Consider the following 25672-nt stretch of genomic DNA (forward strand, 5'->3'; position numbering starts at 1 on the left):
TATAACACAGGATGCAAAGGTAATTCTATCAAAGGGCTTATATTCTACTAGAAAGGATAGAAACATATACAGATACAGTGGTGTGTGTAGTATCTGCCCTAAGACAAGTACAGCCAAAGAGCCATGGATGCTCAGAGATGGAATGTAGCTCTGGGATGATGTTAAGGAGGCAGTGGTACTTGAGCTGCTCAAGGTGGGGAAGCAGTTCACTTACTAGTTTTTCATAAGTAAGCTCTTCAAAATTTGGCTTCAGTATTTTAAGTAAATTTTTGGTACCTCAGCTCTGTTTATAACCAAACACACTCATTTTTCATCAAATCTAAGACACGTTATTTACCTCTAAGAAAAAAGTACTGCCAGTTGATCATTATACTTATCCCAATTTCAGACATGTTAAGATGTGAAAATATAATCATCTTAAATTTAGTGAGAGATGGTAGGTAAAAAAATAAATATCCTAAAGCTAAGTATAAGTGATTTTTGAATTCTCTACTCTTTTGGATCATCAGCTCAGCTACAACACATTAGTACATTAGTTTGGATAATGGAGAGTTGACTGTATCTGCAAAATCTGTTTCAAAGTAAGAGATCTCAAACCAGAGTTTGGTCACTTGCTGTATTGTACAACACTTAAAGTCAAACTGCTGTAGGGCTCAGGTGACATTCAAATGTTGGAGCCTCTGTTGTTGGGACAAGTTATGATGAGTCCTCTTTCACTCTTCCCATGCCATTTCCATGAGTTCTTTTCTGTTAAATCTGAACAGATGCCAGCCCTCCTCGGAGGAAAGGTCTAAAGCCCCTCGACGAGTGTAGTAATCAGTAGACGCCTGGTTCCAAATGACGACAAGGAAGTGCATGCAGTTACATTGGCTTATGATGGCTATCTGTTTAAAAACAGAGATTACTATTACTTGAAAGTATAGGCTTCATTAACATGTTTATTTTATTGAAGATCTACTATATTCAGGGCACTGTGTGTATAATACTTTCAAATAATAATACAATAGTTATCTTTTGGACTTCTCTAAAGCTATAAAAAGAAACAAGTTCTACTGTTCAATTTTAAAACCCTTTCTTTAAAAATCCAAAACTGATTTGCAAAGTCCACTCATTGGTTTTTCTATAAATTGAGTTCACTGGTTTTTTCTTTGTTCTATAGAAAAAGTTTACCTAAAATTCTCATATGTATTTCCAAAATACAGAAGGATCTGGTTTTTATACTATTCTCATATTCATACTGTGGACCTATTTTATGGGTAAAATTGCCTTCTGATCTTCCTCTTGCTTACTTCTGCTTTATAGCAAATAGGTGGATAGTGTGGTTGTGGATTATATAGAAATCAATTTTTAATTAAATATAACGCTCAAATATAACCTATATGAGTATCTGATTTGAAAATTGTTTAATTGGAATAAATTAAGTACATTTTGAGGTTATATTCAGATGGTGAGATAATTCATCTAATTTATGCCATTAAATAATAATATTTGATGAAAGAAAGATAACGTATAGAATACCAATAGTAATAGTAACACATACCTGACTTAGCCTCTTCAACATTTCAGCTCCAATACCTAGACCTTTTAAATAGATAATGCAGAATGAAAAACTGTAAGTTGAAAATTTCCACTTAACAAGTTATTTGCTTTAGTTTGAAAGAAATAAAATATAAAACCCTGTATCTGGTTGTTATGTATTCTTAACAGCTTGTGTTGAAATCCAACTCATGAATGTTTGTCATACTTCTTTTTCCTAATTAAAATGTGGTTCCAAAGGTAATGGAAAGGATTTTGGATTTATTTTAAAGATCAGTGGAAAGGAAACGAATCCCTGTCACTAACATCCTTTCACAGAGTATATTTCTTATTCTTTTCTAGATAGACCAACCCAAAATATAAAAGCATTTTTTAAAAATACAAATAGAGCTATGATAATTTGGCTTATCCAAGCCTTGATGGGAAATAATAAGAAAATCCTTTTCTAATATGATTGAGTCTTCACCATATGCAAAGATAACTAGGACAGTGATTAGGCTCATGAAATAGAAATTAGGTAACATAAACTGACTTAAACAGCATATTTATATGAAAGCGCTATCTCCTTAAACTAAAATATACCATTTTAATTTTTAAATTATAAGTAATATTATAAATGTAGCTTGACCTCGGTAAGCTTCTGTGACATAAAAGTCCTCTAAGTAAAGCAATTTGCCAATCCAGGGGTCGTAGGTAAAGTAGTACATGGCAAACCCAACGGTTACTTTTCCTAGGAAGAAGGAAGAGAAGGAATAAAGAGGTTAATGCTTTGAGTCTTAGAATGTTCTTTCCTCCAAAATGGAATATCTTTGTTATTTTTTTAACTACCAACATAAAAAAACTCACTGGACAAAATTTCAATACAGAAATGCATAATGTAGAAGGTTTAAGTCCTTTATAATACAACCTTTAAGAGATAAGCCATCTTTTAACACTGTGGAGTATATTCTTCCAGATTTTTTCTATGCATATAGAAAACATAAGTACATATCACACATTTTCTTTTTGAAAAACAAAACTGAGTTTATGTACTTAATATCTCCTCCTCTGCTTAACAGTAATTATATGTTATCAAATTGTACTTTGTTTTCAGGGTAGAGAAAATATACTCCAAATTAAATTGGAGGCGGAAGATTTATTTTACCTAATGGTCTTTGTTGACTTCGTTTTGTTGGTACTTCTGCAATCAGGCAGTAGAAAAGGGGCCTGTCCCCAAAGCCATCCCTGAGTAAATCTGAAATATCAATTCACATACAATATGTTAGAAAGTTTACAGTAAAGAGAAAGAAGATGGTAGAGTGGGCAGTACCAGGAATTTGTCTCTTCACTTCTACAGATGTACTGGCAGACACTGCCTAAAGTGAATATTTTGGAACTCTAGAGTTTATTTGAACACTTGCAACTAACTTTCAGAGGACAACTTGGGTGGTAAATTGCAGTTAATTTTGGTCAAATTCAGCCGTCAGCCCAGTGGTGGCTTCCAAGCCTGCCCACCCCTGCCTCATGGCAGACAGCTGTGGGGACAGCAACCTGAATTTCTGAAGTGGTTTGCTGGAGCCAAGGTAGGCAATAAGGGACTTATCCTCCAAATACTGGAGTTCTGTGTTCTGATTGTGGATTGCTGCTCTGAACGCTGAGGTGAAGACCTGAAAGCTGGCCACTATATTTTCAACCTCCATCAACTAAAGCAGCTTCCAGGAGATTTAAAGGAGCCACATCTGTTTTGTTAGATATTCAAACACAATTATGTATACAACAGAATCTAGAAAGCCACTATGCATGATCAAGCAAAAGACCTCAGAACACCTTAAACAGTCAACTCAGGCTTATCTCTGACACAGACACTTTATAACAATAAAAAAACAGCCACCCCTGAGGAAAGGGGATAATTTGATTTCCAGATTTAACACATTATAAGATTCAAAGGTCTACTTTTCAATGATAACAAGAAAAATCAGAAGAATATACAAAGAAATTGGAAGGCATGGCCCATTCAAAGGAACAGAGTGAATCAACAGAAAATATACTTGAGGAAGCCCAGATGTCAGACTTACTAGACAAAGACTTTAAAACTACTGCCTTAAAAGTGCTCAGAGAGCTAAAGGAAGACATGCACAAAAACAGGAAAAAGATGTATGAACAGAACAAATATCAATCAATAAACAAATTATGAAAAAGAACCCCCACCAAAAAATTCTGAAGCTGAAAAGTATAACTGTGAAATGAAAAATGCATTTTAGGGGTTCAAAATCAGAATTGAGCAAGCAGAAGAAACAGTGAGCTTGAAAATAGGACAGTTGAAATTATCAAGTCTGGGGAACAAAAAAAAAGATGAGGGAAAGTAAACAGAGTAAGGGATCTATGGAACACCATCAAGAGGACCAACATACATATTATGGTACTCTCAGAAGGAGAAGAGAGAGAGGAAAAAAGAATATTTGAAGAAATAATGGTTGAAAACTTCCCCAATTTGATGCAAGACATGGTGGAAATTAATAAACAGAAACCTCATTAAAATGGAGTTGGGAGGCCAAAAGGTGGGGTGGCTCTCACACCCTACCTTGATAGCAGAGCACCACAGGAAGAAGAGACTTCCTCGTCTTGGCAGGTGAGAAGCTCAGCCAATGAAAAGCCCCTACACTTAGCACACTCAATTCCTCCAACGGACTCTTTACAATAGCCCTCCCAACTTCATCTTGCCCTCCACAAAAGAGTTTCTCCTCCCCTTTCTGCTCGGGACTTGCATGTGGCTTGCCATGGTTGCAGACCCCAAATTGCAATTTTTTGCTGATCTTGAATAAACCTATTTTTGCTGGAGAAATAACTGGATGTCTGTTTGTTTAAGGTCAACATTTTGGTGGCCTGTACAGGGATCCAGAGAAGACCCAGATGATTCCGAGGCTGGTGAGCAAACAGGTGTGGTACCCACAACAGAGCCCATTGAGCTTGCTGCTTTTCTCGCCAACCCTGGAGTTTGAGGGTAAGTCTCTTCTCCTGGATCCAAGCTTCCACCCTCTTTGCATCTGAGGCTCTCCAGGCTTTATTTGAGATCTCTTTTAAGGCTTTGTTCTGCTTAAGGCCTTGTTTGTGAATACTCGGTTGGCACTTTGGCCTGATTCTTTTGAAATCAGGCTGTTTCTACCAGAACTATGCTAAGCCTTCGGTCCACTTCCTTTGGAACCACACTGCTCCTACTTGGAACTGGGCTGGCACTGCAGCCTGACTCCTTTGGAAGCTGGATGTTCCAGTTGAAACTGTGCTGAGCCAGCCTTCGGCCTGACTCCCTTTGGAGCAGACTGTTTCATAGGAACTTTGTTGATCAACCTTTGGTCTGACTCCTTTTGGAACTGAACTGTTCCACTGGAGCTGCGTTGATTCAACTTTTGGTCCGCCTCACTGAAATCAGACTATTCCTACTCGGACTGGCTGGCATTAAGCTTGCAGGTGGTTTGAGCTGTTCAAGCTGTTTGAGTTGCAAGCTGTGTAAGCTGTTTAGGCTGTTTGAGAATTATTCCTTGGCTCTAGAGAAAAATTTCTAAGAAGTGGGATCCCAGTTATCTAAATATGTTGAGGGTGCGCCCCCTACAGGGACCCTGGCTGATTTTATGTTTAAAATTGATTATGATTTTATGTTTATGCACTCATTCCTCATGCGCATTTCTAACTAAATGGACCAACTTAACCAAAAGTAATTTAGAATAGCAGTGGCCCTTGTGGTGAACTTTTGAACTCCCAAACATACTTTACTTAAAACCAGATTGGACAATCAAAGCTCTGTAATTTGCAAAACTAGATGGAATGCCTAATTTAATTGGTATTTTGAGGCTTCCAAACATTACCAGGAGCCTAAATTGCCTCTTTGCAAAATAAAATGTTAAGATTAACTGAGGCAAACAAATGATTAAAGAAAGATGAAACGGCTCCCGAAGCCTCTTGTTCCTCTGCCCTGGCTCCTCGTGCTCTGGCTCTGCCTGCTCACCTTCTCTAATGCCTACACCTCCTCTATACCCTCAGTTTCCCTGTACTAACTCTCACCAAACTTCCCCTTTTCCCTGAAACTCTCCCCACTCCCTCGTCCTCTGAACCTATCAGAACCTGTCCCTCTAAAAATAAGCCTTCTGAGGATCCAAAGGCTGAACTTCGAATCTCTTATACTCCCTGGACTAAAGCTGAACTGTGAGCCACAAAGATTTTCCCATAGTAACCGAATATCCTCACAGATTTGCTGAGGAATTTAATATAGTCATTCAAACTTACCAACCTGGGTTCTCTGACTTACATCAGCCGGTTCATGTGTTTGTCGGTGAAGGCCAGGCCCAGCATTGGATGAAAATTGTTAATTGGGAAAATCCTGAAAGGTGTCTAGAATTAAAACCAGGAGACCAGCCTGCTGACTTGTATGTATAATCAGGCTCAGGCAATCACTAGATGACTACATTGGACAATTCCTAGGGCTTTCCCAAAGCCTGTTGATTGGAACAAAATTCAGCCTTGTGCACAAAAACCTGATAAAACTGTTTATGCCTATTCAAATCAACTTGATTGTTTTTTTTAAAATATTCTGGTCTTCTTTCAGATGTTTCCACCCAGGTAGCTTTTAACTCTATGTTATTAATGAGCTGAACTGGGACCTTTCCCTCCTAGTAAAAAGGACCAGGATGGAATGGGAATCTATGTCCACTCCAGATTTAGTTAACCTGGCAAACCAACTCTCTTGCACCCTAGCTGAGTCACCTAAAAGAAAGACCACCAAAACTCTTAATCTTCAACTCCAGTAAATGAAGTCCCCTAACCGAAATCAAAACCCCCCCCCCTGGCTTCTGCTATTATTGCAAAGAACCAGGACATTGGAAAATAAATTGTTACAAATTTAAGTGCTTCAAGTGCCTTCAGCCCTCTAACCAGCCTTTCCAGCGCCCTCCAAATTCTCAGTGACAGGGCTCCAAGGAGCCACAGGGGCTCTTCCCAATCCTCCTTCTTAACTGGCTCAGAGGAACATTTCTCCAGGTTGGAGATAAATTTCTTTTTGTCCGAATTGACACGGGAGCCACACTCTCGATACTCAACCCCACTACTGTAAAGCAGCCCCTGCCTTGGAGTACAAACACAGTTCAAATAGTGAGAATTTCTAGTAAACCTCAATGGGTTCCTGTCTCTGAACCTACTGCCTTTTGTTTCGGCTCTTTCAGAGACACACACCCTTTTCTCCTTAGTTCCTCTGGCCCAATCCATCTGTTAAGCTGAGATGTCTTGGAAAACTATGCCAGAATTTAGTTCTTCCGAAAGGGGGAAATAATTCTAGAATTTGACAGTAGCCATCAAAACAGCCAATCAAGTAAATTAAATGACTCTTTGACATCTTTTATTTGCTCCATCTCTGATGTACCAGAGCTGATTCTGGAAACACTGATCATTTGTTCTTGTTGAACCAGCTACCACCCTCCTTATGGGCAAAATCTCCAACTGATATTGGTAAAGTTCAGAGCACACCTCCCATCACGATTCAAATAGATCCCTCAAAACCTCTCCCCAGAATTAATCAATACCCTATAAGTAAGGAAGCTCTTCAAGTTATAAAGCCCATAATAGAGAATTACAAGGCTCAGGGCCTCATTATCCCTCGTATTAGTCCCTGTAATACTCCTGTTTTAACTGTGAGAAAACCCAAGGCCTGAGGGTGGAGGTTTGTCCAGGACCTCCAAGCAATAAACAACATCGTTATCCCTCAAAACCCCGTTGTTCCTAACCTCTGTACACTACTAACATCCATTCCCACTGGAAGCAAATTCTTTATGGTAACTGCTTTATGCCATGCATTCTTCAGCATTCCAGTTGATGAAGCTAGCCAATACCATTTTTTCCTTCACTTGGGAAGAAAAATAATTCACCTGGAGAGTAATGCCTCAGGGTTCTACTGAGCGCCCTTCTTATTTCTCACAAATCCTGAAGGCTGATCTGGATGATATAAAGTTCCCTTGAGGTTCTTTTTGTTGCAATACCTGGGTGATTTTCTTCTGTGCTCTCTCTCCCATGTCTCCTCACAGAAAGATAACATCCACTTGCTAAAGCTTTTAGCCTTAAAGGGACACAAGGTTGCCAAAGATAAATTGTTGTTTGTCCAAACCAAGGTTCGAAATTTAGGTTATTGCCAAAATTGGATACCAAATTTCTCTCTTATGACCAAACCTCCATATGTTTTACTAAAGAACAACAACCTCATCCAAATTTTATGGGAAGAACTGGATGACACAGCCTTTAAGGCCTTAAAGGAGAGTTTGATGAACCCACTTGCCCTTGGACATCCCAATTATCAAATTCCCTTTTTCCTTTTTGTATATGAAAAGGAAGGGAATGCCCTTGGGATACTCACCCAAAAACACAGGGACTGCCATTCACCCATAGGGTATTTCAGCCACCAGCAGGACCCCGTGACAAGGAGATATTACCCTTTGCCTTTAAGCCGTTACTGCCACTGGCCTTTGGTTAAAGCCACCGAGAAAACTGTTGTGGAATCTCCTTTAAACATTTTTGTACGTATGCTGTGGTAGCCCTCGTGAATTCTCATCACACTAAGCATTTTTCAGTCAGCCACCAAGCCTCCTATGAAATCCTTTTGTTAACTGCTCCTCACATAACTCTTTTATAAAATAGCCTGAACTCTGCTACTCTTCTCTCCTCCATTATCGACAAAGTCCCGCATGACCGCTTGACGCTGACGGATCACCTCCTTTATCCTTGTGATGATCTGCAGGAAAATTCCTTTAGGTAACACCTAGTGCTCATGGTTTACTGATGGTTCTTACTCAAAAGGTGACAATGGCAAATGTTGTGCTTGGTATGCTATTGCAATTCCTTTTGATATGGTTGAGGCAGCACCTTTACCTGTGGCTACTTCAGCCCAACAGGCTGAATTATACACTCTTACACGGGGTTGTACTGTAGCCAAGGGCAAAACTGCCAACATTTATGCTGACAGTAAATACACTCTTGGAATAGCTCATGATTTTGGAATATTGTGGAAGCAACATGGCTTCCTTTCTTCCAGCAGAAATATAATTTAAATGGCCCCTATGTTTAGGAATTATTGGATGCTATACTTTTACCTGCTGCTTTAGCTAATATTAAGATTCCGAAGCACTCTAAACTTGACTCTGGAAGCTAAAGGAAATTACCTTGCTGACATTTCCACAAGGAATGCAACCCTTAAATGAACCAACAACAGCCAAACCTCTGTCATGCTGCAAAGGGATACTTCACCAGATGACAACTTAGAAAACTGGCTAGAGAAGCCCAACAATTTGTTTCAGAGAGGGAAAAACAAGATTAGAAATTCAACAATTGTTGGTTTGATAAAAAGAGAAAGCTCTGCTTCAGACCATATAACTCAGTCCTACCAGAGACTCTAAAATTTCCACTCCTAACCACTGCACATGCATTAAACCACTGGTCTACTGACAAAATGATAGCATTCATGAATCAACATTGGTGACGGAATATTAACAAGACCATAAAAAGTACCTACCTCACTTGTCCCACTTTTCCAAAATACAGCCAAGAGAAGCCTGTTTGAACTGCTCCTGGATATTTTAAACTTCCTGATGAACCACTCTTGGTTTGGCAAATGGGTTTGATACCATTCCCCCATCTCATAGAGATAAATATGTTTTAGTCATGGCCTGTGTGTTTTCTGACTGGACTGAAGCCTTCCCTTGCAGACAGGCCACTACCTCTTCTGTGGCTAAAGTCCTTGGAAAAGATTATCCCTTCTTGGAGAACTCCTCTTGAACTTCATAATGATCGAGGAGCCCATTTTACTGGTCAGGTACTTCAGCAAGTCTGCACTATTTGGCTGGTTTTACAATACTTTCACTGCACTCACCACCTTCAATCCTCTGGTTTAGTTGAACACACTAACAGCATTATTAAGACTCGCTTGGCAAAGTTTGTAGAGACCCTGCAGTTACCTTGGCCAAAAGCATTCCTGTTGGTCATTCTTAATCTCAGATCCACCCTTTTTGGAACTCATAAAACTCACCCTTTGAGATTGTCACAGGACACCAATATTCTTGGCTCCTGCCTCTTTGGACTCACAGCTGATAAAAGGAGATATACTCCAATATTGCAATGGCCTAATTGCTTCTATAAACAATAACCATGTTTTGGTGGAGTAGTCTTTCACAGTGTGCTCCAGGGAGATAAAGACTTTTAAGCATCACACCTTGCAACCTGGAGATTTCACCTATTGGAAAAGACACCTCCAGAAGGACTCTGTTTAACCTTGCTGGAAAGGCCGCTATCAGATACTATTAACCTCACCAGAAAGGCCCTCTATCAGATACTATTAATCAACCCTTGTGCCGCAAAACTCAAGGGAATAATCTCTTGGATTCATGTGACATACCTAAAAATAGCATGAAACCCTGACTGGACCTGCACATCATCTGGTGCCTTAAAAGTAAAGATTTCCCAGAATTGAAGCAGACGACACCTGATGAGACAGCTTTCCCAAGATGTTCGGACCAGGCCTATTGGAAGGTTGTCTGCCAAATCTTTGATGATGATGTAACTCTTCGGACGATCTCTAATGCCTATGATCTTGATTACATATGGACTTTAGAAAAGAAAGAGTTCTCCTATTCTATGCCTCCTTAGTACTCGATGTGGCCACATTAGGTTTCTAATCCATGCACTTTCTCTCCAATGTGGGACATGATGCTCAGGAAATGTCCTTCCTGGCATCAAGGGACAAAAGGCTGCTAGAACTGGAAAAAAAAAAATGACTCTTGATTAGCTATGCTTTTAAAGATCTCAATCAGAAGGGGAAATGTGAGAATTAACAAACAGAAACCATATTAAAATGGAGTCAGGAAGCCAAATGGGGGAGCTCTCATGCCCTAGATCAAGTGCAGAGCCCAACAGGAAGAAGAAAGACTTCTTCTTAATTAGCAAGAAGCTCAGCCAATGAGAGACTGTCACAAGTCAGCCAAGAAAAAGCCATTACACTTTGAACTCCCAGATTCCTCCAGTAGACTCCTTATTTACACAATGTATAAAGATATAATCTATGACACCAGTAACATAGAAGGGGGGAATGGAGATGTGTAGGAGAAGAGTTTTTGTATGCTATTGAAGTTAAGCTGCTATAAATTCAAATTAAATTGTTATAACTAGGATGTTAAATGTAATCCCCATGATAACCACAAAGAAAATATCCATGAAATACACACATAAGGAAATGAGGAGAGAATCAAAACATTTCACTACAAAAATAAACATAAAAGATGGTAGCAATGGAGGAAATGAGGGACAAACAAGCTATATGGCACATAGAAAACAAATAGAAAAATGGCAGAAGTCCATCCTTATGACTAATTACTTTACATTTTTACATGTAAAGTAATTTAAATGCTCTAATCAAAAGAGAGATTAACAGAATGTATTAAAAAAAAAACATGGTCCAACTACATGCTGTCTGTAAGAGACTCACTTTAGATTAAAAAAAACACACATAAAAGTTGATAGTATGGGAAATGATGGGAAATGATATTTCATGCAAATAGTAACCAAAAGAGAGATGGAGTGGCTGTACTAATATCAGACAAAATAGACTTTAAGTCAAAAACTCTTATAAGAGACAAAGAAGGATATTATATAATTATAAAGGGTCAATTCACCAAGAAGATAAAACGTTTATAAACATTTATTCACCAAACATCAGAGCTCCAAAATATATGAAGCAAATATTGATAGAACTGAAGATAGAAAGAGACAGCTCTACAATAATAGTAGGAACTTCAATACCTCAATTTCAATAACGTATTAAACAACTAGATAGAAGATAAATAAGAATAGATTACATGAACAACACTACATATCAATTGAACCTAACAGAAATATACAGTACACTCCACCCAACAACATAATACACATTTTTTTCTCAAGTGCACGTCGAATTTTCTCTAGGATAGCCTATATGATAAGCCACAAAACAAGTCTTAATAAATTTTGAAAGACTGAAATCATACAAAGTATCTTCTCCAATCACAATAAACCTAGAAATCAACAGCAGAAGGAAACTAGGAAATTCACAAATATGTGGAAATTAAACAACAGACTCAAACAACCAATAGGCCAAAGAAGAAACCACAAGGGAAATTAGAAAACTGAGATGAATGAAAATGAAAACACAACATACGAAACTTACAGGATGCAGTGAAAGCAGTGCTCAGAGGGAAACTTATAGCCTTAAATGCCTACATTACAAAAAAGAAAAAAAGACCTCAAAATAACCTAACCTCACACTTTAAGGAACTACAAAAAGGAGCAAACTAAGTCCAAAGCTAGCAGAAGGAAGGTAATAAAGATTAGGGCAGAAATAAACAAAAAAAGAGCATAGAAATACAATAGAGAAAATCAATGAGACCAAAAGTTGGTTCTTTGAAAAGATCAACAAATTGGCAGCCAGACTGGCAAAGCAAAAAAAAAAGAGAAGATCCAAGTAATTAAAATCAGAAATGAAACAGTACTACTACTGACCTTACAGAGATAAAATTAAGATTATAGGTAAGTACTATGAGTTGTACACCAATAAATTAGATAACCTAGAAGAAATGAACAAATTTCTTGAAACTTACAAATTACCTAAACTGATTCAAGAAGAAATAAAATCTCAGCAGACCTCTAACAAGTAAAGACTTTGAATCAGTAATCAAAAATCTCCCCAAAAAGAAAAGTCAGAGACCACCAATTGGTAAATTCTGTCAAACTTTTAAAGAAGAATTAACACCAATCCTTCTCAAACTCTTCCAAAAAAACTGAAGAGAAGAAACATTTTGTAACTCATTCTATGAAGTCAGCATTACTCTGACACCAAAGACATCAAAAGAAAAGAAAATTATATCCTTTATTAATATAGATGTAAAAATTCTCAACAAAAGATTAGCAAATTGAACTCAACAGCATATTAAAAGGATCATTCACCATGACCAAGTTTGATTTATCTATGAATGAAAGGATGCCTCAACATAAGAAAATTAATCAGTATAATACTTTACGTTAGCAGAACAAAGGGAAAAAACCACATGATCATCTCAATTGATGCAGAAAAGGCGTTTAACAAAATGTAACACCTTTTCATGACAAAAGCCCTTAGAAAACTAGGAACAGAAGGAAATTTCTCAACATGATAAAGGGTACTTATAAAAAAAAGTTAACTTCATACTCGATGGTAAATGACTAAGCATTTCCCCTAAGATTAAGAACAAGACAAGGATGCCGAATTTCATCACTGTTATTCAGCATTGTACTGCAAGTTACAGCCAGAGCTATTAAACAAGAAAAGGAAACAAAAGCCATCCAAATTAGAGACAAAGACATAAAATGATCTGTATTCACAGATGACATGATCCTATTGACAGAAAATCCCAAAGAATCCAAAAGAAAGCTACTAGGGCTAATAAATGAAGTCAGCAAAGTTGCAGGCTACAAGATCAACAAACAAAAATCAGTTTTGTTTCTATATACCAGCAAAGAACAAACCAAAAAGTAAGTTAAGAAAGCAATTCCATTTACAATAACCCCTAAAATAAATACCTTGTAATAAGTCTAACCAAGGAGGTGAAATACTTGCATACTGAAAACTATAAAACATTGCTGAAAGACATTAAAGAAGACCTAAATAAATTAAAAGACATCATGTGTTAATACATAAGACTTAACATTGTTAAGATGTCAGTACTACCCAAAGTGATCCAAAGATTCAATGTAGTCCCTATCAAAGTTCCAACATCCCTTTTCACAGAAATGGTAAAGCTGATCCTCAAATTTATTTGGAATTCCAAGTAATTTATTTCGAATTCTAACTTTAATCATCTCTTCTCTTAATTTTCATATTTTCTGCTTAAAATGTTCTAATTCACCATAAAACAGTAGTTCTAATTCATCATAAAACCTATCCTATTAATATTGCTGGTAAATATCTTGAAAATAGGTGAGTCATTTTGCTTTTATCCATTTCATCCTATCAAGCTACTACCAACATATTCGGCGTTAAATTATACTTTGACCAATTACACATCTCATTCTACAATTCGAAAATTAGTTGAAGTCTATTGCAGCTGTAAAGATGTAAAAGCTCTATCAATTTCATACTAAAAAGTGGAGAAAATATAAAATAGTGGAGCACTGACAAAGCTATCAAACTTATGTCCTATAGATGTAGATACTATTAATGGCATCATCTTTGTGTACCAAGGATAGCAGCTTCCACATATCTAGGTACAAGTAGTATTGTGTGCATATATTATGTCATGTTTCTTTTTCTAGCTCTGAAAATACCGTAAAATATCTTACCCATTGCTGTTAACTTCACTGCATCTAGCATGTTTTCACAGGCAGCCAATTCCTGTCAATTAGAGACAACTTTCAGTTTTTGCTTTAGTAAGAAATTCTTGAGATGATAATCATGAAGGTTTTATTGAGCATTTATTAACATGATGTCCCGGGCAGTAATAAAAGTGAGTCAGACTTAACCCCAGTCATCTAGAAAATTAAAATCTAAAACAGTACATGCAACAACAGAATATGTAGAGAGAGGATTAACTCCGTCTATACCTCACTCTATGAAGCTCAATTGTCTAGGTTAACTAGCCTTGAATAAATACAACCAGAAATGAGGAAGTAAAGCCCGAAGAGTTTCTGAGCATTCAAGGTAGATGTCACAAAGTCTATGTAAAAAAAAAAAAGCTCACAAACTGTACAGAAAAGTCTGTCATGTATGCCTGTGAGGTGTTTTTCCCAGTTAACTTTAGACTTTGTTTATTTGGCTTTTTAATGTATGATTTTTTTACACATTCAAATTAAGTCTTCATGGTTTGGATCTCATGCTTGGAAAGGCATTCCCCACTTTCAGATTATAAAAATAATCACTCTTGTTCTCTTCTTAATTTCTTTTTATTAATTTTATTTTTTCAAGTTTTATTGAGATATAATTTGAAATTGTATTAGTTCAAGGTGTACAACATAATGATTAGATATATGTATATATTGTGAAATGATTACCACAGTAAGTTTAGTTAACATCAATCATCTCACAAAGTTGTAAATTTTTTTCTTGCGATGAAAATTTTAAGATCTACTTTCTTAGCAACTTTCAAATATACATTACCGTATTGTTAACTATAGTCACTATGCTATACGTTAATTACATCCCAGAACTTATTTATTTTATAACTGGAAGTTTTTACCTTTTTATCACCTTCACCCATTTTCCCCACCCCCCCCCCCCACCTGCCACCTCTGGCAACCACCAATCTATTTTAAGTTCTCAATCTTAATAATTGATTGATTTGTTTTGATGTAAGAAGTGAGGTGGAATTTCACCTTTATCTTTCTCCCCCAATTGTCCCTACACCATTTATTGAATAACTCATCTTTTATTAACTGATTTGAAATGTCCAATTTATCATATACTACATTCTCATATATGTTTAAGAGAACTTCTGGATTCTCCATTCTGTTCCATTGATCCATCTCTGCATCTATGGTAATAGATTACCACAATATTTTAATTACTTGCAGCTTTATAACATCTGGTAGGGATCATCTCCCCTCATTATTCTTCCTTTTGGAATTTTTCTAGAAATACTCACATGTTTATTCTTCCACATAAAAGTTTGGGGATTTTGACTGGAATTGCATTAAATTTATAATGAAAAAAGGCTTTTAATATATTTAAAGAAGATAGCAAGGGCCAGATTTTGTAGAGTGGTGGTAAGAAATTTGAATTTTATTCTCAATGTAACCATAACCCAATGGAGCTTTGAGCATTTGGGCTGCTGTGTGGAGTACCTCCCCTATGACTTTGTAAGCTGCTTGATGGCACTGACTATAATTCAGTAAGCCTTGTATCCTTTATAGTACTTATCACGTGCCTTTCCTCTAATATGCACTCAATGTTTGTATAATGAACAAAAATCAGATAGTAGTAGTACACAGCTCTTATCCGTGGATCACCAATGGTCCAAAAACCACACTTTGAGAACCACCATGATAAAAGGCCTTGAATGGAAAGTCTGGTAAACAAGAAGTTATGACTGCCTAGCTATGAAATAACTAGATCCCCAATAATGCTGTGATGTGGTGATTAAGAATAGGATGAAACAGGTGCGTACAGAGGATATTGAAAGAATTTTAGAGGCAGGACAGTAAATAAAACCTGCAAAGTACTCAGCTAAGCAATAAATTACTATGATGGCAAACTCTCAAAAATTTCTTTGCAAAAAGAGAATGCTTTGCAAACTTAGCAATGAACAGAAGTAAAGACAAATGGACATATGCATATTAGAGAAAAACATAAAGCTCAAAGCTAATTAATCATTACATTCATGTCTATGATGCATAGTAGGTAATTTAGCTTTCCTATTATTTTTCTACCGTGAATATTCATTAAAATTATTCCCAGAAAACTCCTAGTGTATATTCAGGTACATGAGGCAGATTGGGAAGTAAATATGGTCGGGAACTGTACAGATACAGGTTCACGGAAGTGGGAGGGTCTAGTGATATATTTTTCCCTTGGTGATAGTAATGGGCACTGTTTGGAAAGCTAAGGAAAGTAAATTTTCGAAATAGAGAGACTCACTCTCATTCAATAATAAATGTATTAATTTCCAACCGGGTGTCAGATACTATGCTACAAAAAACTTTAAAATTATTTTTTACCTGGAAAAATGTACTTCTGGAATAGTTAACATGTTGGGCATAGTATTCTGATTGATGATCTAATCATGCAAATTAATGCCAGTTAGAGAAATGATGTGGGAACTTGTAGGGATAGAATAGAATAAAAGGCATGGAAGGATAGAGACCCAGTTCTTACAGATCTGTAATGGGGCTTTGCATCATTTCAACAGATGGATATGTTGAAAACTAGAAAACTTTTTGTTATTTTATTTTGGCCATTAAGACACATTCTCTAATCAAAGGGAACAGAAACTTGGCCTGATTTAAACGAGATTTATATATATAAGTAGATGTCAACATTTTCATTACAAAACTCTTTTATAAGGTTTCCTTATCTATAACCTGTGCCTTGTTCCAGCCACATATTTACTCCATTAAAAATCTAGGCTACTGCTTTCATATTGGCTTTTCTATAGAATTCTTTAGGCTGTGCATCACATAAATGATTGCCTTGAGTGCCACAGAACTCTATCACAGGAACTACGGCTGTTACTTTGCTCCCTTTACTTTCCAATAAAACCATTCAAATGAACTTTTAAATCAGAAATTTTGAATCCAGCTCCTTGGACTCCTCGAGGCTGTCTGTGGATGGACTTCAGAAGTCAAAGAACTGTACGGAAAATTTGTTGTGGATGAATATTGTTTGCTGGGTAGTCAGTCATTAGCTTCTACAAGTGAGTGTGGTCTTAAAAGCTACAAGATTCCGTACTCTAAAATCTTAGCTATCAATACCTAAAATTCTATCACAGGTCATTTGTATCACAGCATTCCTTTTTTCAAAGATCCTCTTTTAAAGTCAAAATTTCCCCAGGAGAGACAACACATTAAGCCCCTGAAATTTCCATGAATTATTTCCCCTATGACTTTTTGAGCCCTACTATAAGTCAAGCAATTTATGTGTAATCATTTTATGTTAATGAATCATTACAACCACCTTTGGATATTGATAGTACTATGATCTTGATCTTAGATGTAGAAGTTGAAGTTTAGAGAGGTTAAGTAACTTCCAGAAAGTCGCGTACATGGGTCATAATTAGCAGAGGTAAGATTCACACCCAGCCTATGCCTTCCTTACCCTCAGCCCTGAACTAATACCACGAAGCGCCACGGAATAAGGAGAAAAAAGCTTACTTTAATTAGGCGCAGGATTTCTGGGCAGTCTCGAGCCTCCGCAGGTCTTATTCGGAAAGAATTCATGCCTGGTTCCCGGGAGGCTGATAGCCTCGCGCCTGCTTGGCTCGGACCTGGTTGGCTCGGACCTGGTTGGCTCAGGCCTGGTTGGCTCAGGCCTGGTTGGCTCCTGCTTGTTTGCCTTGTGCCTGATTGGCTTGGGCCTTGTTGACTCAGGCCTGATTGGCTTGAGCCTGGCTGACTCATGCTTGATTGGCTCCACTCTAGTGAACTCAGGCCTAGTTGACTCATGCTTGATTGGCTTTGGCCTGTTTGACTCGTGCTTGATTGGCTCCAGTCTAGTGGACTCAGGCATAGTTGACTCACGCTTGATTGACTTGTGCTGGGTTGGCTCGGGACTGGTTGCCTCATGCCTCGTTGGCTTGTGCTGGGTTGGCTTGGGCATGGTTGCCTCATGCCTGGATCACTCAGGCCTGAGTAGTTGGGGCCTGGTTGCTTCCTACCTGGTTGACTTGTGCCGGCTTGACTCGGGCATGGTTGCTGTTGACTCTTTCTTGACAGGTTCATGCATGATTGGCACATGACTTGTTGCCAGAGGACTGATTGGCTTGGGCCTGGTTGGCTCAGGCCTAATTGGTTCATACCTGGTTGCCTCATTCCTGATTGGCTCATGCCCGGTTGTTTCATGCCCAGTTGGTGGGTGTTGGGTAGGCTTGTGCTTGGTTGGTTCATGTCCAGTTGGTTCATACCAAGTAAACTTGTGCCTGGCTGGCTGGTGCCTGGTTGATTCATACGTGGTAAGCTTGATTGGTTCATGCCTGATTGGTTCATGCCCAGTTGATTCGTGCCTGGTTGTTTTGAGGACTGGTTGACTTCAGAATGGTTGGCTGAGAACTGGTTGACCAATGACTAAGTCTCTCGATGGAACAGGAGCCCTTGACTACAGTGCTGTGGCAGGAGGCTATAGGATGTTTCTGGTTTTTCTCAACTCGATTCGTACTTCAAGGTAGACCTATATCAAGATGAGAATGGGAGAAATAAAGGAGGGCTACCGGAAGAAGATTATTGATGCCTCCGATTTGCTGGAGTTGACCTCACCAGCAATCACAGCTGTAGACTTGGCTGTTTCAGGTTGTCATCTGGCCCTTCCCCATCAACAAGCCCTGAGTGAGGGGAAAAATAAAATGACCCCGGAGGACTGTTACCGTCTAACCTCCTTGCACAGTCACTGCGTCATAGTGATGAGGTCACAATGCCCGTATCTACGCGCCTACGTGCTCCCCCATGTGGTGAAGGAGGGGCAAAGCAGGGCCCACTTCACCACAGCTCTGTTTCCTCCTCTCCGAGAGCTTAAGAAGATGAAGCAAGAAGCTGGACGGAGTCTCAGGGCTTATGCTTGGCAGTCACCCTAAGAGTGCATGCTGTTTTAACCAACCAATTCAAAGATACTTGCCCTAACCCTTTCTTCCCCATGCCCCAGTCCTGAACTAATTCACTTCCTATTTCTGTCCTGACTTCAACTTACTACCTCTTTTCTGTAGGCATAGAAACTAGAATGCTTAAAAGGGTTGTCCTAATGAGGTGCTCAAGGACCTTGTGCAGAAAATATTTCTTTACAAATAATTAAGAATAACTGTGGTTACTATTCATTGAGTTATTTTATGACCTAGGCTCAGTGGGAAGCACTTTACATTTTCTCATTCAATCCCATAGCAACCTTATTAACCCCAATTCTGAGGAAACTGGTTCAAAAGATTTGATAACCTAACCAAGGCCCCAACAGTTGGTGAAGTGCCTGAATTCAGACCCAGGTTTATCCAACTCCATTTCCAAGCCTTTTACTATCATACTCTCCTGCCTTTTACACACATTATACTTATTCCCCACCCCCATATCTGTGAGATGAGGTATATTGTCCTTTCACTCTATCCTGCCTTGCAGAATTCCTTCTCCCATCATTGTATCTGTTGGCTCATTTCCTCAACAATGTATATTCTGTAACCAATATAAATATTATTGTAGATGGAGAGTCTCTTACTTTTTAAATGTACCAGAGAACCTTGGTTGAGGCTGTTCTGAGTCTCACATTGTGCTAAGGGCTTTATATATGCATTATTTCATTTAACCATTGAAGCAACCCTGTGAGATATGTACTGTTGTTCCCCATTTTATCAATAAAGAAACTGGAACTTAGAAACATTAATTAATTTTCCCAAGTCTAACACATGCCAGAATGGGGACAGAGCCTAAGGCCCATCCCATAGACAGAAGGGTTCAAATAAAAGTATAGAGCACAATCACCATTCAGCATATACTGGCTATAAATGGAACCTAGAGAGCCCACCTTCTTAGCATGACAAGCAAATCAAGCCACATCACAGAACTATACCAAAACTAACACAAATTAGATGTAGGTACATTTTTTATCTTGATACACTTGTAATAATAGAGCTAAAATTTCATGAATGTTTCCCGTGGTTTCAGGCATGGTTCTAAGGAACAAATTACTTGTATTAACTCATTTAATCCCCACAACAATCAAACTACCAGTGAGGTAGATGATATTATTATGCCCTTTTCTCAGGTAAAGATATTGAGATTCAGAAAGGTTAGGTAACTTGATTTAGGTCACACAACTAAAAGTAGAGACAAAATAAGGAAAACTCAGTTATCATTTTGGTTTTTCTGAAATGCCAGGAAAAAGGTGAATGAATTTTGATGTTTGCTTTCCAAATAAAACCATATGCATAACTTATTGTGGGGATGGATGACGTTTGTTTTTTACTTTTTTAGAGGAGAACGCATGTGTTAGGTTTCTGGTTGATGCTTTAAAGGGGTAAAATTAGAAATTACAGTTTAGTGATCTAGAACTGTTAACAAGTTTCTTTTTTATTTTGGTTCATGAAAATTTATATCACTTGAAGGCCATTCAGCATTAGTTTGTGCTTTTCTTTTTAAAGAATGTTGGGTTTGAACATTATGTGATTGTGATTTTAAGAGGATACACCAAAATGCATATTCTTTCTCACATTTATTAACGCAACTTGTCTCATCTTAGAAGCACAGAATGAAATTGCCTCCATCAGCCATGTAAATCTCTCCCCACTGTAGCTAATACACCATCAGGGAAAAAATAGAGGTTTTTTTTAGCATTTAAACAAAACCTTCAATAATCAGTCTTTGCCACAAGGTGGCAGTGTTATCCAGTTGAAGAACCAAAAGTCTAAATGATAAATAGTTTGTTTACATTTAATAAAACTTTAATAAAAGTTCAAATAAATTATTTGAATTTGAGGCTTTTATCACTTTCATATCTTATCAGAAAATTTCCAAAAATATAATTTCAGTCTTAACACACTATTTTATTACAGATCTAGTCTAGGTAGTGAATTTTGTAAGTCAAGACCTGCCAAATTCTCTTTCTAAGACTTCAGAATGTGCATGCATTGTCTGCTCTACCAAAATGTTTTAATTTAATATAATATATAAAGCCACCCCCATAGATCTGAAAATATGGATATGTTTATCCATTTAAACTCTAATGACTACAATATATAAGATCCCCGTTTCTGAAGATGCTAAGTAACATCCAATATTCTGAATTCTGACTCCAGCTTGGTTTCATTTAAATGAATATTCACAACTGAGAAAGTCGTTTGTGTAATTTTCATCTATAGCAAGCAGAGTTTCAATTTGTTGTAATCTCTCTATAGCTTGGAACCAGTATCTTTTTCCTGTCCCTTTTACGTTTACGAGCTTTTTGTTTTTACCCCTGTAAAATGCAAACAAACAAAGAGAAAAAAAGAAAATGAAAAGGCAGAAAATTGAGTGAGGGGAGAGGGCTTAAGGCAAAGAGCTAGACTGGAACAGAGCTAACATATAGAGTATTTTCTGAAATAAAAACTTAAAGTACTTTAGAGTCATTCATCAATAAGCAGCACTTAATACTTTTATAATATTTGCTGTATTCTAGTTTATCAAAGAATACATACTCATTGTAAAACATTTGGAAAATACCTGTAACAGACAAAAAAATTACCTCTAGACCTTGCTCTGATTGGAAATTAGCACACCTAAGAATTTGAGTTTTCTTCCATTCCAGACATCATTAGTAAATTTCCAATTAAGGGAAAATCATCACTTTGCTTATGCTGTCTCTTTGCTTAGCTGAAGAGGCAGATCAGGGATACACGGCTTTTTTGCTTAGAAAAGTTCCCCAACAGCAACTTTTTATGAAAGGCAAGATGGGTCCAGAGCATGATCTGGGATGGGGAATTAAATTGCTTTGCATTTAAAAAGAACTTAGCGGCCAGCCAGCGGCGGCATATTGGTTAAACTTGGCAGGAGCCACTTCCACAGCCCAGGGTTCATGGGTGCGGACCTCCACCACTCATATCAAGCCACGCTGTGGCGGCAACCCACATACAAATAGAGGAAGATTGGCACAAATGTTAGCTCAGGGCCAATTTTCCTCAAGCAAAAAGAGGAGGATTGGTAACAGATGTTAGCTCAGGGCCAATCTTCCTTACCAAAAAAGAAAGAAGAACTTAGATGATTTTCAGGGAGCAATCTGGAGAAATTCCAGGAACCAGGAAAAGAAAGGTTAAATGAACAGGAGAAGTTCTTGGCTTGTGGAGCACAACCTGGCAAAATGGTGGTAGGCTGAGTCCTAGGGCACAAGACAGCCAGTAAAGGTTCTCTTTAAGATGTTAGTATTGTTTTAAATTGTTTCATATTAGATGCTGCGTGGACATATGCCTCCCTCCTCTCCAGTAATTTAGTGGAGGTCACTTACCACACACTAGCCTGGTATTTGTAGTAGTTTTTGGTCATGAAGGTGGAGGGATGAAGGCTACATGCCAGGCAGAGGTGCTGAAAGAAGACAGCAGCTGTAGGAGTTGAACCTAGGGACTGAGTAAACAGACTGTAGATTGGACTGATGTGTGAACAGATATATAAGAAGAAGTTTACCCTGGAGAAGGAGGGATGGGTAAAGAGTATAGATCCTGCTGTTACCTGGGGTAGGAACTCAAGACATTTGGTTTTTACAGGAATAAGTGACTCCAGAAGACTGGGAGACATTGGGCTACCTAAGAAATGCATGAAATAGAAATGAAAAATCTCTCAGAATACTATCTGGAGATAACCATTATCTACATTTCAATGACTATCTTTCTACTCTTTCTCTCTCTACACACACACATATATATATATAATTTTTTTAATTAAATTGACGTCATAGTAACTATCTTTTTTTACTTAACATATCATTTGTCTTCCCCAGCTACTGTAGCATTACATGGAACGTTTAAAAAATTTGCTACCATTTAACAAATATTTTATTAAACACCAACCATGTGCGAAATTGTTTGAGGCCATGTTGAACATTTATCAAGGGCCAGGTACTATGGCAAATATTTGATATACATAATCCCATTTAATCTTCACATTGAGGTGGGCATAATGATCCTGATTTCACAGAGAAGGAAATTGAAGCTTAGAGAAGTTAACCTGCCTGGGATCAAACAAGTTCGAAATAGTTCAGCCAGGATTCAAACCCAGGACTAGTGTGACTTCTGAACCCACTACTCTGAACCAGATGCTGAGTCACTTCACTGTTTATGTATGTGTTCTCTTTTATTTAACCAATCCATATTTGATGTGCTTTTAATTGTTTCCAGTTCTGTGGTATCAAACAATGTGCCAGTGAGCATATTTGTGTAATAAGTTTTTAAATAAATATCACTTTAAATATTCCTGGAAAACTTGGAAACTTTTTGCAAAAATAGCAGTAGATGAAGCCCAGACAAAAGCTCTATTTAAGATGTTTAAATACCTTTCATTTGATATATAGGACACAGTTAAAAGATCTCCCTCAATATACAAGTGTTAGCAAATACCTAATAAGTGTCAAGTTAGAACATTCTCTTTGTGTTAAAAAAACGTGTTTTTACTCTAACTCCTCAGATATTTTAAAGAGAATCAGAAGAAACTAGTGGAGAAAAGCTATCCTTAAAAGGAGTTTTGGATATCATTAGCAGCAATTAATGATATTTAACATTTCTAGTCTTTTCCATTTTATTTTAATAACAAAGAATAAAATCAGGATAAAGATATTTTTAAATTAAGTGAATAAAAGACTAAAAGAAAAAAAAATCCAAGTACTAGAATAAAATAATTCAGGAAGTATTTATTGAATAAATTATACCCACTTTAATTCTTAGTTATTAAGAAATTTAATGTAATTTAAATCCTGCTTTTTGCCCTTCAAATAATCTTCCTTTTAAACTGCCTCATAACCCAGCTAAATATTATTATAACCTTCCTTTTCTTGTCTCTTCAAATATTCCTGCTCCCGCACTAACGCTCTGGGAAAGCCTCGCTCTCCGGCGCGCAGTGGAGGTGAGGCAGGGGACTGATGGTGCAGCTGTGGCCCCAGAGAAATTTTATATTCTCTTCCCCTTATTTGTACTCACTAATCTTAATAACCTTTAACCATTTAATTATTGTCTTTCTGAAATGTCCCCAGTTTAAATGGAAATCCCAGCTCCAAAAGAGGAACAATGGATAGTCTCTCTCCACCTCCAATCAAGAAGTGACATTCTTGGAGAAAATGAGAGGTGAGATTAGAAGCTCTTAAGAAAGACATAATTCTGGGGGGAAAGCAGACCAAAAAGGCTATAAAGGTTCAAGAAATTGAGACTTCAGTTTACCTTGCAGTTATTCAAGACAGCAGGAAGCAAAGATAAAGGAATCACATTTCCAGAAACTTTGTGTCAATTGTGTTTCATGAGAGAGTTCTGCTTCATTTGAACTTTGGAACTGGAAAAATCATAACAATAATCTACCTTCTGTAATATCTAGGGCTATTGTGGATAAGGTTATTACCATGAACATTGTGCTTAGTTAATAAGTACTCATCAGAGGTTAGTGCTTTTGCAACATATACTCTAAGACACACTCTTTTTCTTCTGCAAGCCTATCTGTTACCAAAAAAAATTAGTTAACCATCATAGAGAGTGGTGACAAAAAAAAATGAGTCCTGCTTAAGTTGACCCTGAACCCTGTGCCATCAAACTGGTTTGGTGACGATATTCTCAACATTGTAATGGCTTTCAGTTGGCTGGAGTGTAGAGAAGTTTGGAGGATAAGCTCAGAATTCAAAATACTCTCACAGGTAGGGAAAGAGATAGCAGAAGAACGTTGAACTCAGCATCAACAAAACCAAAACCAAAACATAACAAACATAAAAAAGTCCTAGTACAAAAATCAGTTCTGTGCTTCTTAGTAACTTTGAGGGCTTAAGAAACCTAAACTCCACGGGCCCTAGTTTTCTCATGTGTAAAATGGAAATAATAACAGCTGCCCAACCTATCTCACAGATTTGTTGTGAGGGTCCCTTCAAATGAAAAAAATGTATAATAAAGTACAAATGTAAGGGATTATCATTATATTTAGAGAGAGAATGATATATATAACTGAAAAACAAGAAATGGCTGACTGACCAAGGATATAACAGAAAATAATTGAATGGTCCTTGTTAATCTTCTTGACCTCCTCCTTCACATTTTCCTTAAATATTAACGATCCCTGTGTTGCCAGCCTTGGTTACCACCTCAAGCTACCCTTTCCATGGAGGTTCTTATCCACTTGCCACTACCCTACCTACCTCAAACTCTACTTTTTAGCTATATTAAACTTCTTTCACTTCTTGAGTGCAGGCACTCTCCCTCTCATATTCAGGTGTGTCTGTCGTCTTGTTATGCTCTTACCTACTTCCCAACCCCCAACTTCCAATTGCCTATTAATTCTTACTCATTGTTCAAGTGTCAATTCAGACATAACTTTTTGCAGAGGTCTTCCCTGACTACCTTTAGACTAACTTGTCCTCCATGTACTCCCTATTGTACCCCATTCTTCCTCTATACATTGCCCCCCCAAAATACCCACATCAGAACCACCTGGAAACTTACTGAAAGGCAAATTCCTAGGATCCACCCTCTAGAGGTTCTGATTTAGTGGGTCTGGAATAGGACCAGTCTGCAATTTAACCAGCATCCCAAATGATTCTGATGCACGCTAAAGTTTAAGAGCCACATGTGTCATGCTACTCATCACCCTACGTTAAAATTATATATTTGTCTCTTCCCTCTAACCTGTAATGAGAGCAGGGATGCTGTCTGTCTTGTTCACAATTGTATTCCAGTGCGTGGCATATAATAAGCACTTGATACATATGGGAACAAACAAATAAATAACTATA

At 37.6% G+C, this 25672-nt stretch overlaps 2 protein-coding genes across 12 annotated transcripts in view; one reads left to right on the forward strand and one right to left on the reverse strand.

Annotated features, from left to right (window-relative positions):
* Positions 1-602: 602 nt before the first annotated feature.
* SATL1 (spermidine/spermine N1-acetyl transferase like 1) overlaps positions 603-25672 on the reverse strand; it is a 123142-nt gene continuing 98072 nt past the window's right edge. For all 11 annotated transcript variants that reach the window (XM_008526822.2, XM_070603981.1, XM_070603985.1 and 8 more), the window contains 6 exons: positions 17410-18421; positions 13888-13939; positions 2681-2770; positions 2165-2266; positions 1541-1581; positions 603-884 (listed from right to left, as the gene is read on the reverse strand). In XM_008526822.2, the coding sequence (XP_008525044.1) occupies positions 714-884; positions 1541-1581; positions 2165-2266; positions 2681-2770; positions 13888-13939; positions 17410-18240 (1287 nt within the window). In that variant the 5' untranslated portion in view covers positions 18241-18421 and the 3' untranslated portion in view covers positions 603-713. The remainder of the gene's footprint in view (positions 885-1540; positions 1582-2164; positions 2267-2680; positions 2771-13887; positions 13940-17409; positions 18422-25672) is intronic.
* Positions 23934-25672, forward strand: part of LOC103555354 (uncharacterized) — a 76590-nt gene continuing 74851 nt past the window's right edge. Inside the window, exon 1 of the mRNA XM_008526824.2 lies at positions 23934-24029. Within this exon, the coding sequence (XP_008525046.2) occupies positions 24023-24029 (7 nt within the window). The 5' untranslated portion in view covers positions 23934-24022. The remainder of the gene's footprint in view (positions 24030-25672) is intronic.

The sequence above is a fragment of the Equus przewalskii genome, chromosome X (assembly GCF_037783145.1).
Source record: "Equus przewalskii isolate Varuska chromosome X, EquPr2, whole genome shotgun sequence".
NCBI lineage: Eukaryota > Metazoa > Chordata > Mammalia > Perissodactyla > Equidae > Equus > Equus przewalskii.